Raw genomic sequence first — 14,926 nt, 5'->3', positions numbered from 1 at the left:
TTCAAGAAGCGAGAACACAGACGGGTAAGCTCCGACTCTCATTTGGATACAAAACAACAAAAACAACACCACTCATTGTTTACCTGCATTTAGATTAATACATATAACTTGTTTTGTTTGTTTAAGTTACCGGTATTAGATTATTTAATTTGCTTTAGAATGTGATTTGTCTCAGTTCATCTGATTATTTAATTAGCCTTTTACGTTTTATCAGTGAAAATGCATGCATGTACATGTATGTTGCATAAGTTATAACACCTATCCTGTTTTAATGAGAGTCAACCCACAATCAATGAAGTCAAATCAGTCTTAGTTGAGCAAGTTGGTAACAGTATTTCTTACTTTCACCGTAAATTTTTATTTATATGACTTTAGTCTATAGCTGTCAAAGGCCTCGGCCTTTAAACCGGTTACCGCTGTGACGTCACGCACTCAGGGCTGGCTGGCTCAGCGGAGCAGCTCGAATGCTAACTTTGCGGTCGATTTTAACTCTCAAAAATATATATTTTTTTATTCCCGTTTATGCAGCATACAAGAGTCAAGGATGAAGATACTATCCACTCAGAAAAGTATTTAAAAATAAAGGTTCTGCGTATCTGCTTTAACTGAAGATCTTGACCTGCATCTGTATGATTTTATGCACTGTGCTGCTGCCATGCGATTGGCTGATTGCATGAATGAGGAGGTAGAGTTACTCCTAATAAATTGGAAGGTAAATGTATGATAGATAAACGATCCTGTAGATAGTAGCCTTTAAAAATGTATGTAAGTATATAATATATATATATATACACACACACACACAAAACCCCAATTCCAAAAAAGTTGGGACACCATATAAAACATCAATAAAAACAGAATGTGAAGATTTGCAAACCATGGAAACCCTAGATTTCATTGAAAATAGTACAAAAACAACATATCAAATGTTGAAACTGGGAAATGTAACTGTTTTTTGGAAAATAATATGCTCATTTTGAATTTGATGTCAACAACATGTTTCAGAAAAGTTGGGACAAGGGCAACAAAAGACTGAAAAAAGTCGTGTAACGCTGAAAAAAAAATTTGGTTAATTGGCAGCAGGTCAGTAGCATGATTAGATATAAAAAGAGCATCCCAGAGAGGCGGAGTCTCTCAGAAGTAAAGATGGGGAGGGGTTCACCACTCTGTGAAAGAAAGACTGCATGGGCAAACAGTGCAACAATTTCAGAATAAAATTGTTCATCCAAGATGGCGCCGGAGACAGCTGCCACAGGACTTTGCTCTCTCATACTTTCTATGTTTTTGTGTAATTGTTGTGTTAATTCTTCTCCATGCTTCACGGAATGCTGCGCTGAGGTTTTTTTTTTAATGCCTACACATTCCGGTCCTGATAGGAGCGAAATGTGTGGGTGTTTTTTCCTCTCATCTCTCATTTCTCGGGGGCGTCGTGGCTCAGGTGGATAAGGCGCCATACCATAGATCCGGGGACCCGGGTTCGGTTCCGGCCTGAGGTCATTTCCCGGTCCCTCCCCGTCTCTCTCTCCTGCTCGTTTCCTGTCTCTGCACTGTCCTATCCAATAAAGGTGCAAAAAGCCCAAAAAAATCTTAAAAAAAAAAAAATCTCTCATTTCTCAGCCTCTCCCTTCCTGACAAGCCTCTCTCCTGCTTTGCTTCTGCGGACTCGTCTCGTCTGAGAGACCCTTCCTGCACTGTTCTCCGAATCGAAATTATGGATTTGATCAACTGGTCACTTCACGCAATTGACACAATCTTCTCGACGAGAAGTCTAGGTTCGGGGGAACCTGCCTGTCCTGCCGGAACGTTTGCAGCTGGATACACCATGGATGCCTGGGAGAAGTGGCGTGTGGTGTGCTTGGCGATTCTTTCCGTGGAGGACATTGAGGATATTTACCTATTTGGAACCATGATCACAGGATTTTTGCTGATTGGACTTGGCATTGCCCTGGTGTATCGAGGAAATCAGTTAACGGTGGCAGCTGTTCAAAGCCCCACAAAGCTGCCCGACATGATTGAGGCGGTGGGCAGAGCTGTCGGCACTCAGACTGTGGCTGTTCAGAACTTGAGTTGCAACATTGATAACATCATGGAGAAGTTGATGGCTTTGCAGAGAGAAATGGATCATTTTGGTGGCCAGAATGGACAAGCAGGTTAAGCGAAAAAGGACACGTCTACCCATCTTAAGTCTAAACAAATTCCAATCTTATCTTGGCTCTCCTAGCCAGCACTGCCTTCAAGGCCGTTGCTGTAGAAACGCGATTCTCCCCCTGGAGTTCACTGCAGTGAGACTCTGTGTGTGGTTTTTTTTCTATACTTTCTTTCTGTCTGTACTATGAAAGCTAAGTCGAACCGGAGTCAAATTCCTCGTGTGTGTAACATACCTGGCAATAAAGTGCTTCTGATTCTGATTATGTTCCTCAATGTAAAATTACAAATAATTTGGGGATCAGATCATCTGTGGTACATAATATCATTAAAAGACTCAGAGAATCTAGAGAAATCTCTGTATGCAAGAGACAAGGCTGAAAACTGACGTTGGATGCCTGTGATCTTCAGGCCCTCAGGAGACACTGCATTAAAAGCAGACACGTGTCTGTAGTGGAAATCACTGTATGGGCTCAGGAATACTTCAGAAAACCACCATCTGTGAAAACAGTTCATTACTGCATCCACAAATGCAAGTTAAAACCAGATATAAACAATATCCAGAAATACCGCCACCTTCTCTGGGCCCGAGCTCTTTTACGATGGACTGAGGCAAAGTGGAAAATTGTCCCGAGTTCTGACGAATCAAAAGTAGAAATTCTTTCTAAAAATCATGGACACCACGTCCTCCAGGCTAAAGAGGAGAGGGACCATCCGGCATGTCAGTGCACAGTTCAAAAGCCAGCATCTGTGATGGTATGAGGGTGCATTAGTGCACATGACATGGGTAGCTTGTACATCTGGAAAGGCATCATTAATGCTGAATGATATCTACACATTTCAGAGCAATATGCTGCCATCCAGACAAAATCTTTTTCAGTGAAGACCTTCCTTCTTTCAGCAAGACAAACCGCTTCCTGAAAATGTAAAAACTGCATGACCTCGTAGGAAAAGAGTCCAATGGACTGTGGCAAAGTGGAAAACTGTTCTGTGGTCAGACGAATCAAAATTTGAAGTTCTTTATGGAAATCAGGGACGCCGTGTCATTCGGACTAAAGAGGAGAAGGACGACCCAAGTTGTTATCAGTGCTCAGTTCAGAAGCCTGCATCTCTGATGGTATGGGGTTGCATTAGTGCGTGTGGCATGGGCAGCTTACACATCTGGAAAGACACCATCAATGCTGAAAGGTATATCCAGGTTCTAGAGCAACATATGCTCCCATCCAGACGACGTCTCTTTCAGGGAAGACCTTGCATTTTCCAACATGACAATGCCAAACCACATACTGCATCAATTACAGCATCATGGCTGCGTAGAAGAAGGGTCCGCGTACTGAACTGGCCAGCCTGCAGTCCAGATCTTTCACCCATAGAAAACATTTGGCGGATCATAAAACGGAAGATATGACAAAAAAGACCTAAGACAGTTGAGCAACTAGAATCCTACATTAGACAAGAATGGGTTAACATTCCTATCCCTAAACTTGAGCAACTTGTCTCCTCAGTCCCCAGACGTTTACAGACTGTTGTAAAGAGAAAAGGGGATGTCTCACAGTGGTAAACATGGCCTTGTCCCAACTTTTTTGAGATGTGTTGTTGTCATGAAATTTAAAATCACCTAATTGTTCTCTTTAAATGATACATTTTCTCAGTTTAAACATTTGATATGTCATCTATGTTCTATTCTGAATAAAATATGGAATTTTGAAACTTCCACATCATTGCATTCCATTTTTATTTACAATTTGTACTTTGTCCCAACTTTTTTGGAATTGGGGTTGTATAAATGTCACATACACGTTATGTTAAATCATTTCAACAGACACTGTAGGGCTTCTTATGTTGATAAACTTGTACTCACCCACATTGGTGGGGGGTGTTTTGCCAGCAAAGGACTGGCTCAAGTGAGTGGGTGATGGGAGTTGGGGTGGGCTCTCAGACTCGGTCATACTCATTATTGTGTGGGAGTGGCGCCGCTCTTTTCCTTCTCCTTCTGATTGGCTACTACTGTAGCGACTGCAAGGGCACAAAGCAAACATGATGTTCATAGAGCTGAACAGACTTGGTTCTAGAAATAAATTTCCCATTCATTTTCTCATAAACCTGAGACAAGTCTTAAATAAAGGGTTTGAAGCATTAACCTGAACCAACTACGGGATTAATAATGTGCTTACAGTGGTGCTTGAAAGTTTGTGAACCCTTTAGAATTTTCTATATTTCTGCATAAATATGACCAAAAACATCATCAGATTTTCACACAAGTCCTAAAAGTAGATAAAGAGAACCCAGTTAAACAAATGAGACAAAAATATTATACTTGGCCATTTATTTATTTATTGAGGAAAATGATCCAATATTACATATCTGTGAGTGGCAAAAGTATGTGAACCTTTGCTTTTAGTATCTGGTGTGACCCCCTTGTGCAGCAATAACTGCAACTAAACGTTTCCGGTAACTGTTGATCAGTCCTGCACACCGGCTTGGAGGAATTTTAGCCCATTCCTCCATACAGAACAGCTTCAACTCTGGGATGTTGGTGGGTTTCCTCACATGAACTGCTCGCTTCAGGTCCTTCCAGAACATTTTGTTTGGATTAAGGTCAGGACTTTGACTTGGCCATTCCAAAACATAAACAGGCCCAAACCATGATACTACCACCACCATGTTTCACAGATGGGATAAGGTTCTTATGCTGGAATGCAGTGCTTTCCTTTCTCCAAACATAACGCTTCTCATTTAAACCAAAAAGCTCTATTTTGGTCTCATCCGTCCACAAAACATTTTCCCAATAGCCTTCTGGTTTGTCCACGTGATCTTTAGCAAACTGCAGACGAGCAGCAATGTTCTTTTTGGAGAGCAGTGGCTTTCTCCTTGCAACCCTGCCATGCACACCATTGTTGTTCAGTGTTCTCCTGATGGTGGACTCATGAACATTAACATTAGCCAATGTGAGAGAGGCCTTCAGTTGCTTAGAAGTTACCCTGGGGTCCTTTGTGACCTCGTCGACTATTACACGCCTTGCTCTTGGAGTGATCTTTGTTGGTCGACCAATCCTGGGGAGGGTAACAATGGTCTTGAATTTCCTCCATTTGTACACAATCTGTCTGACTGTGGATTGGTGGAGTCCAAACTCTTTAGAGATGGTTTTGTAACCTTTTCCAGCCTGATGAGCATCAACAACGCTTTTTCTGAGGTCCTCAGAAATCTTTGTTTGTGCCATGATACACTTCCACAAACATGTGTTGTGAAGATCAGACTTTGATAGATCCCTGTTCTTTAAATAAAACAGGGTGCCCACTCACACCTGATTGTCATCCCATTGATTGAAAACACCTGACTCTAATTTCACCTTCAAATTAACTGCTAATCCTCGAGGTTCACATACTTTTGCCACTCACAGATATGTAATATTGGATCATTTTCCTCAATAAATAAATAAATGGCCAAGTATAATATTTTTGTCTCATTTGTTTAACTGGGTTCTCTTTATCTACTTTTAGGACTTGTGTGAAAATCTAATGATGTTTTAGGTCATATTTATGCAGAAATATAGAAAATTCTAAAGGGTTCACAAACTTTCAAGCAGCACCGTATCAGTGAGAGTGGATTCGACAGCTCTAGCCTGCTGTACGGTAACATTAGCCAACACAAGTCTAAACTAGTTTGACACATGGCTTACGCTTAGTTTGTAAAAAAACCCTGTAAAACAGGCATTTTTACGTTCTTTCTGGAACCTCACTGCTTAACTCTATATATTGTTAACAAATAGTAATGTTCTACTATGACTGGCAGAGATGTGAAGGCAGAGTAAGAGTACCTTAATCCTTGCTTGGGTAAGGTGTTCCTGTCAGTTTGTAAACTGAGAGATGGAGAGAATAGCACAAATAATAATTACTTCATCTAATACCATGAGTTTTAACATTACAGCAATAGACACTTTAATGAAGCTGATTACAGTGCTGCAAAATATATTCAATCATAATCAGTCATACAGTAGGATCTCAAAATGCATTTGATAGAATTCAACAGATATGTTGTGCTTGTACCAACAGAGGGCAGTAGTCACAAGCAAAAATTGGATTTAGACCCTTACTATGCCCTTAAAAGTTCCCTCCATGCTCGAAGACATTTATGCTTGTAACCCTGACATCCCAGCCTACCTGTCATTTAAGGTGACCGATGTGCGAGTGCCTGCCCCCCATGTGCCCATAGTTCTGCCTGTGGTCTCCTCCTGGTCCCCGAGTTCCACGCTGGGTGGCAGGCTCATGTGTAGAGACAGGGACTCCATGCTGTGGTGGACACCAGACATCTTGGGGTATAAGAGTGGGGAGCTGCTCAGAGAAAGAGGCTGACCGGAGAAGCAGCTTGGTGAATCGATGTTGAGCACTGGAGCTGGGCTGGGCGTGAGACGGCTGGGCACGCGCGAGCCCACGAGGTCCTGCAGTTTGGAGTACGGAGGAATCTTTGGGGGAAGGTCTTCGATAGTCACACAAGTGTCTAGGCTGTTGGAATTCACCTTGTCCAGGTGTGCCAGGCTCGGAGGGTGGGCGAGAGACTTAGCCAGTGTTCTGTTACATTAACAATGACAGTTCGTTACTGCTATTTTATAGTCAGGAGAAATTTAGTGCCATGAAATACATGTTATATTAAAATTCAATTTTCTTAATTATACCCTCGGTGTTACTCAATGATTACTCTGGGACTAGAACCACGCAGGTCTACAATGAGACGACCCTATCAAAGTGCAAGTATTCATGTCATAAATGTCTTAAAAGCAAAATTCTGACAATTCTAGCTAGCTGTCAGGCTATGCTACCTACCAACACTAGTCATTTACAGTTGTGGTCAGAAGTTTACATACAGTTACATGAACATCATCCTGGATATGAACGTCATGGCAATATTTGGGTTTTCAGTAATTTCTTTGAACTGTTCTTTTTCTGTGGCAGAATGATTGTACAGCATACATCTTTAATAAAAAAACACTAGAATTTGGTGCACAAATTTTAATTTTCTTTGGGTTTTCTGAAATCAACACAAGGACAAAATTATACATCCAGCACGCATAATATTTGGGTAAAAGGTCTCTTCGCAAGATTCACCTTGATCAAACATTTCTGTTTACCATGAACAAGCTTCTGGCAGAATTCTGGTTGGATATTTCACGACTCCTCATGGTAGAATTGGTAGAGTTCAATTAAATTTGTTTTTTTTTTTCTTGGCATGGACTCCACTTATAAGCACGGTCTACATATTTTCAATAGGGTTGAAGTCGGGACTTGTTTTAAGCTTAATGTTAGCCTCCACAACCAGCTCTGATGCGTGTTTGGGTTCATTGTCCTGTTGTAACTCCCAAGTCGTGTTCAAGTTTCTGATGGTTTATGCTGAAGAATTCTGAGGTAGTCCTCCTTCTTCATTATTCCATCCACTTTGTGCAATGAACCAGTTCCACTGGCAGCAAAACAGCCCCAGAGCATCATGATGATCCTACCACCACCACCAGCTGGTACAGTGTCCCTCTGTACATGGTGGTCATTGTGGCCAAACAACTCAATCTTTGTCTCATCTGACCATACAGCTTTCCTCCAGAAGGCTTTTTCTTTGAACATGTGGTCAGCTTCAAACTTTAGTTAAGCTTGAAGGTGTCGATTTTGGAGCAGGGGGTTATTACTTGGATAGCAGCCTCTTAGTCCTTGGTGATCTGAACTGTAGACAGTGATCCATCAGCTTCCAGTTCATGGCAGGGCTGTGCCATGGTGGTTCCCAGGTTGTTCCTGGCCATCCAAACCAATTTCCTTTCAGCTGAGGATGACAGTTTGGGTTTTCTTGAAGCAAAGTGGCTTGGCAATGTGACTACACCTCACAATAACTTGGATACAATTGTTTGAACTGATCTTGGAATTTGCAGTTGTTTAGAAATGGCTCCAAGAGACATTCTGGAGTTGTGTATATCTGCGATCCTCTTTCTCAGATCTGCACTGAGCTCCTTGGACTTTCCCATTTTACTGTGTGTTGGTCAATCCAATGAGTGCTGTAAACAAACCCTTTTTATGAACGCACAGAGAAGCTACCAGCTGTAGTCAATCATGATCACTAACAGGAAGTTAAGAGGCCTTGGCCTTGGCAAGATAAGAGACATTTTGGAAGTTTCAGCACCTCTGAATTAATAATCTAAGTGACCCTATGTAAATTTTTGACCCTGTAGGTATAATTTTGACCCTGTGTTGATTTCAGAAAATGCAAAGAAAATTAAAACTTGTGCACCAAATTCTAGTGTTTTTTTTTTTTTTTATTAAAGATGTACGCTGTACATTCTGCCACAGAAAAAGAACAATTCAAAGAAATTACTGAAAGCCCAAATGTTGCCATGACATTCATATCCAGGATGACGTTCATGTCGCTGTATGTGAACTTCTGACCACAACTGTATAAATTAGAGCAAACAGAACATAACAGAACAAGTACAGACTGTACAGGGAACTAAATAATTGAGTAGCAGATCTTATGATGAAGCAATAGATGATTCACTTTTAAAAAAACATTATGTGCTCAAGAACTATCCATCCATCCATTATCCATAGCCACTTATCCTGTGCAGGGTCATGGGCAAGCTGGAGCTTATCCCAGCTGACTATGGGTGAGAGGCGGGGTACACCCTGGACAAGTCACCATGTTATCACAGGGCTGACACAGAGACAAACAACCATTCACACTCACATTCACACCTACGGTCAATTTAGAGCCACCAATTAGCCTAGCCTGCATGTCTTTGGACTGTGGGGGAAACCGGAGCACCCGGAGGAAACCCACACAGACACGGGAAGAACGTGAAGTCTACACAGAAAGGTGCTCGTCAGCCACTGGGCTTGAACCCAGAACCTTCTTGCTGTGAGGCGACAGTGCTAACCACTACACCACCGTGCTGCCCTCTTCAAGAGCTACTGATATGAATATACTGTACATGTCTCTGCATATTTAGGTTATTCACTATATAAATATAAAATCGTTTTATGTATGCAGCCAGACTATGAAATTCTGGATGCACCTGAAGGATTGCCATTTACTTGCTGATTGTTCACATTCATAATTAAAACCAGAAAAGATATCGTCATGCCTTTGTGTGGTAGTTGGAGAACTCAGTTCTGGGTATTTGCTTGTGCTGGTCCTGCGTGTCCTGTGGATCTGCTCTGCATTCTCTCCACAGCTCTCTCTCTGGTTCTCACTCTTCAGAGAGTTGTTCTCCAGATCCGCTTTGGCCTTGGCCCTCTCCTTCTCCTTCTCCCTGTCTGTCTGGTTAACAGGCCCGACGTTGCTTGTGCGGCTGCCTGCCTTTATGCTACCTCCATCCTTTCCTCTAGTAGGCATGGTAGCAGGTAAAGCAGGCATGGGTTTGAGGCTAAGGAGGCTTGCATCAATGCTGCTGCTAACAGGACGAGAAGCGGCTCGCCCCGTTAAGCTCATAGCGCTGGACTTGGCAGGACGAGGGAGACTTCGGTACTGAATGCTGCCGCGGGCGTTTGGTGCTAGGAAGCCGTTCTCACCGTTGCTGGCATCCAGGCTATTCTTTCGGCTTCCTCCTCCAGGCACAGGCTTGGTGGGGATGCCTGAGGACTTCGGAGTTTTGCCCACTGTGGCTGACCCACTGGAGATGGTGGCACCGCCTGCTGTCATTACAGTAGCCGTGCCGGTGGTCGGGGTTTTCCTGTAGCCGAAGCTGCCTGCAGTGGGTTTGACAAGGCCTGAGGGGGGTTTGCGATGCTCCACACTGTCCCGACCCGCATCAGAGCGGGAACGCTGCAGGCCTGAAGTCTTCAGGGACAACTTCTGCTTATCCACGACCTTCGCGTCTCCTTTAGTTGCTGGCAAAAGACAGAATGAAACATCTTAAATCACAGTGGAGGCTTTAGAATTTTGGCTAAAAAAAAATACAAGAGCTAACAAATTTGTGAGAAATTTCATCCAGTTTGAAACATTTCTTTTCACTTTTTGCATAATAAGAACATAAAAAAACGGAAGCAAGCAAACTGTTGAATGAAACACCATCAGCATACTTCACTTTTATCTAAATTTAGTTCATATGATGTGTACAGCATGGTTAAGAGCTGCATCTGGATCTACTTAATGTGACTCAAAGCATATAGACGGAGAAGGACAAGTAAGCAGAAATCCATCTGTATTTACTTAAGGCATCGTGAGATCAGATAGCATCTAAACTGTCAGAGGACAACACATCAGCCAAATAACTCATAAAAATGTGGAGCGTAAGCACTCCAAAACCACACAGCAGGGCTGCTGTGCATTTCATATCACAATAAGATGGCAGATCTAGGCTCAGCTGTCTTCTACCCATATATAACTATCTACAGGCAGGCTATGACATCCAGCAACTGACCCTACACTAGTCGGCTTGTTATAAGAAGTTTGGCGAATGCTGTCTCTAAGGGGTTGTGTTAAAGCATACTGCGAGTACACATACGAGTAATACCTGTACCTAAGAAGCCATTCCGCCCTAGAAGTCTTGCTAGGCAAGTTAATTCTATGATTAGCTTTAAAAATTATATATATTACACTTTGACGTTTTAAAATGAGTGTTAGGTTTAATGTATCCTGTTACAAATATAAATTGTGTACCGTAGCCACTTTGCTCAGTTTAATCTGTGAGCACATGCTTCCAACATCCAACTGGTGCAGACTAGGTTTTCACGAAGATCTTTAGATTTAATATTAACTTACTATACCATTTAAAATCCCTTTACAACATAATTGTATAAGATATTATTTATATCAGTGGTTATAATTTTGATTACAGACAAAGTGTCCCTCAAAATAAACAGTGGATTATAGTCTATGTTGAATTTACAAGACTAATTCTTATGCTTGCAGTGTGGGAAATAAGGAATTTTAAGCAGACTGTTACAGGACAGACAAGTCTGAAATGTTGTCTGTCCGTCCAAATTTCAGCCTGTCCGAATGACAGGCCAAAAGGCCTGAAACAATGCAGCTGGGGGTCCTGGGCCCGCCTTAGGGCCCTGAAAGCTGAAGGGCTTTAGATGCCTGGAGATGGCTTCTCAGCTATTTCCAAGAACATTTTTATGATCAAATTATGCTAGACATTAGTTGCTAATTACACTACAAACTGAATATAATTTACAAGAAAATGTCAGAAGATTCAAGAAAAACATGCTTAAAGTTCGACCCAAGAAAACAGGAGTGCACACAGGTCAGTTCCAGATCTAGAAAAAAATATGGAGGAGCAAGGATGTTCCAGTTGGTCACGACTTCCTGGTCCTCATATACAGGTACTATAATAACTCATGAAACATTATATCAACAATGACTATTTTATACCATGTTTATAATGTCTATAAGGAATTTAGTAATTAACAGTACAACTATTCTTACATAACAGAGTTGAAATTTTGATTACGAGATTCCAAGTAACTTTGGAACAAAATGACTTTTAAAATGACTCAAAACTAGACATGGTCATATCACTTGGCATTCAGACTAAAATCTGCTTGACTAGAACTTAGAAAATAGAAGAAAATAAAAACTCTATTAAATGTAAATCTACATCCTACAAAGCATATGACTATGACTGTCATTCTTATTATGAATAAAAAATGCACATAATAATAATAACAACAAAAACATAACCACTGATTGGCAGTTTGGCACTTAACATAATACTGTACTGCAAAGCTTCATGTAAACTCAACTCTTAATCACCTGACTGGATCAATCAGATACCGTTAACCCTAAAACACTCGTTCACCTGCATCGTGCAATAAAAACAACACTGAATACTGAGTGAATTATGATTGTATTATTTAGTGTGCCACTCGGGAAGAGGGAGGTGCCTTTAATTTTGGCAGGGCTAGGACCTTCGGTGGCCGAGTTATGAATTTTTAAAGTCGTGCCCGCGGGGGCCCCCGTTTCACAGGCCGTGTTATGACATAATGTATTCGCCCAGTGTAACATTTGGAAGAAAACTGGAAGTAGATTAGACCCATATTGTTACAATTTTTTCATGGGCCATCCGGTTTGATGCTTTTGAAATACAGACGGACAAATGTGAAAATTACCAGGCAATGTCTGCTGGGCCGGCCTTATTTCCCACACTGTGCTTGTCTTTAAAGCATATACGCAGAGCCATGGCCTCACTTTCGTTTATAAATGCCTTGAGACCTCAAGAATGGCACAGGAATAGTTTTAAGCGTTAACAATAAATCTAATAGAGTAATTTTTACGATTAAAGTGATTCACATAGGTAGCGGTCTGAGTGAATGACCTTGATGTCCGTAACGTCACAGCAGGAAGTCTATCGGTCTCATCGCCATTTCCGCTATACTAAAACACAGAGCTGACTGCAACTCCAATCATCCATTTTGAGCTAATTTATCGCCATGCCACGTAGATGTGTTGCTGGCAGGTGCAGCAACACGACAGAAGGTGGATTTACGTTGCATTCATGGCCCAAGAATGTTCAAACTGCAAAGATTTGGACGCGTTTTGCGAGAAGTTCACGAGCACATTGGGCGGCTATGAAGTGGTCTCTCCTCTGCTCTGCACATTTTACTGAGGACTCGTATGAAACCCCTGATCTGTTGAGTTGTGTTGGCTATAAGCCTGTATTGAAAGAGGGTGCAGTACCAACAATTAAAGAAAAAGAAAACAAGAAAAGGAAATTTTTTTTTTTTTTAAGTGAGTTCAGTTGCACCAGCTTTCCTGGAGTTTGAGACGAGGGTTCTTGGTAAAACCTGGGACAGAACGGGACGTGACATATCGCTTAGGCAGTGACCTTCCCGCGGTTGTTGCGAAAACCGGTGACATCCCGTTCCGTCCCAGGTTTTAGTAATTGCCTGAGCTGAGCAGTAATGGCGGAGTACACAGTATGGAGAAAATGGAGAAAGAGTGGCGCAGCTGTCTTATTTCTAAACTGGATATCGCTGCCATCTCGGCCTTACGTGGAAGAAGTGAATGAATGGAGAACTGAACGAACAACTGAAAGTCAGATTGTTTCAAAACAAATCAGCCACAAGACCGGCCTTCAAGAAGCGAGAACACAGACGGGTAAGCTCCGACTCTCATTTGGATATAAAACAACAAAAACAACACATTGTTTACCTACATTTAGATTAATACATGTAACTTGTATTGTGTGTTTAAGTTAGTGGTATTAGATTATTTAATTTGCTTCAGAATGTGATTGTCTCAGTTCATCTGATTATTTAATTAGCCTTTTACGTTTTATCAGTGAAAATGCATGCATGTACATGTATGTTGCATAAGTTATAACACCTATCCTGTTTTCATGAGAGACAACCCACAATCAATGAAGTCAAATCAGTCTTAGTTGAGCAAGTCGGTAACGGGATTTCTTACTTTCACCATAAATTTTTATTTATATGACTTTGGTCTATAGCTGTCAAAGGCCTCGGCCTTAAAACCGGTTACCGCTGTGACGTCACGCACTCAGGGCTGGCTGGCTCAGCGGGGCAGCTCGAATGCCAACTTTGCGGTCGATTTTTACTCTCAAAAATATATATTTTTTATTCCCATTTATGCAGCATACAAGAGTCAAGGATGGAGATACTATCCACTCAGAAATGTATTTAAAAATAAAGGTTCTCCGTATCTGCTTTAAACAAAAGTATAACTGATTAAATAACTTGATTGAAATGAATTTGATGGACTGGTGTATTTCTGCCTCATACGCAGTGTTTCCGGAATCGGCTTTGGATCCACTGTGACCCTAACCACGATAAAGCTGTGGCAGAAAGTGACTGAGAGAGACAATTTATCAACAATTTAAACATGGGCATGTCTGGGTTTTTTTTTATTTCCAGTGATTAAAACAGGTGGTGATGAATGTTAATGCACTACCCAGCAAGAACTTATCAGGAAAATGACCGAGCGTCGTGACACCAAACCGGACATTTGTACCGATACTGATAAACGTTTAAAATGCTGTGAGGCATTACAATTGTCCTTCAATTAACTGTGCTCAGTCTCTGGCATTTAAATGTCATGTGGACCCAGAGATACGGCATTTACAGGTAAATGAAAAACTAAATCCAATAACCTCATTCATAGCAATTGTTCAAACGTCTTTATTGTGCAAAGCCGCTGTCCAGAGGTAAAGGCAGTACACAAAGTAAAGAGCGCTGGATTAAGATCTCGCTCCCCATCCTCCCAAAGGCTTTATGCTAATCAAATTCTGGCATCCACTACAGAGTGACTCCCTCCATCTCCTGTGATAGCACAGTGATATTTGCTGAAGAGACATTATTCTGAGTTCAACGCTACATCTGGTCTTGATTCTGGGAGCTTATGTTTGACAGCAGCGGCTATCAAAAAAACCATAATATTACCCATTAACACGTATCCTTTTTTGAGCGAGCCAGTACATTTAAACCACAAAAAATGCTTTATGTCTTGGATAAGATTGGAGCTCAGGAGATAAGGTAAAACAACACAGATAAGCCGTGGTGTTTTCCTGTCTCCATGTCAGTTGATATGCATATTTACTCTAGCTCATGCAGCAGAAATCCGATCTCTATCATCAAGCCATGGGGAAAAAACTTTTGATGCTGAGAAGCAATGCAACAAAGATGCAGGTATGTGCATGTGTGTGTAATTATACACTTGTGAATAGAGGCTTGATTTGAAAGTCTCATCTTTTTGGATCATGTATACACTACCGTTCAAAAGTTTGGGGTCACCCAGACAATTTTGTGTTTTCCATGAAAAGTCACACTTTTATTTACCACCATAAGTT

The 14,926-nt window shown here is 41.5% G+C and overlaps 1 protein-coding gene across 7 annotated transcripts in view; it reads right to left on the bottom strand.

Moving 5' to 3' along the window:
• The window catches only part of nav1b (neuron navigator 1b), a 178,511-nt gene that overhangs the window by 56,895 nt on the left and 106,690 nt on the right, over window positions 1-14,926 (bottom strand). For all 7 annotated transcript variants that reach the window (XM_060919337.1, XM_060919339.1, XM_060919340.1 and 4 more), the window contains 4 exons: window positions 9,260-10,004; window positions 6,306-6,713; window positions 5,963-6,004; window positions 4,007-4,161 (listed from right to left, as the gene is read on the bottom strand). In XM_060919337.1, the coding sequence (XP_060775320.1) occupies window positions 4,007-4,161; window positions 5,963-6,004; window positions 6,306-6,713; window positions 9,260-10,004 (1,350 nt within the window). The remainder of the gene's footprint in view (window positions 1-4,006; window positions 4,162-5,962; window positions 6,005-6,305; window positions 6,714-9,259; window positions 10,005-14,926) is intronic.

This window comes from Neoarius graeffei, chromosome 4 (assembly GCF_027579695.1).
Source record: "Neoarius graeffei isolate fNeoGra1 chromosome 4, fNeoGra1.pri, whole genome shotgun sequence".
NCBI lineage: Eukaryota > Metazoa > Chordata > Actinopteri > Siluriformes > Ariidae > Neoarius > Neoarius graeffei.
Note: the sequence above shows the minus strand (reverse complement) of the source record. Positions and strands in the feature narration are given on the sequence as shown.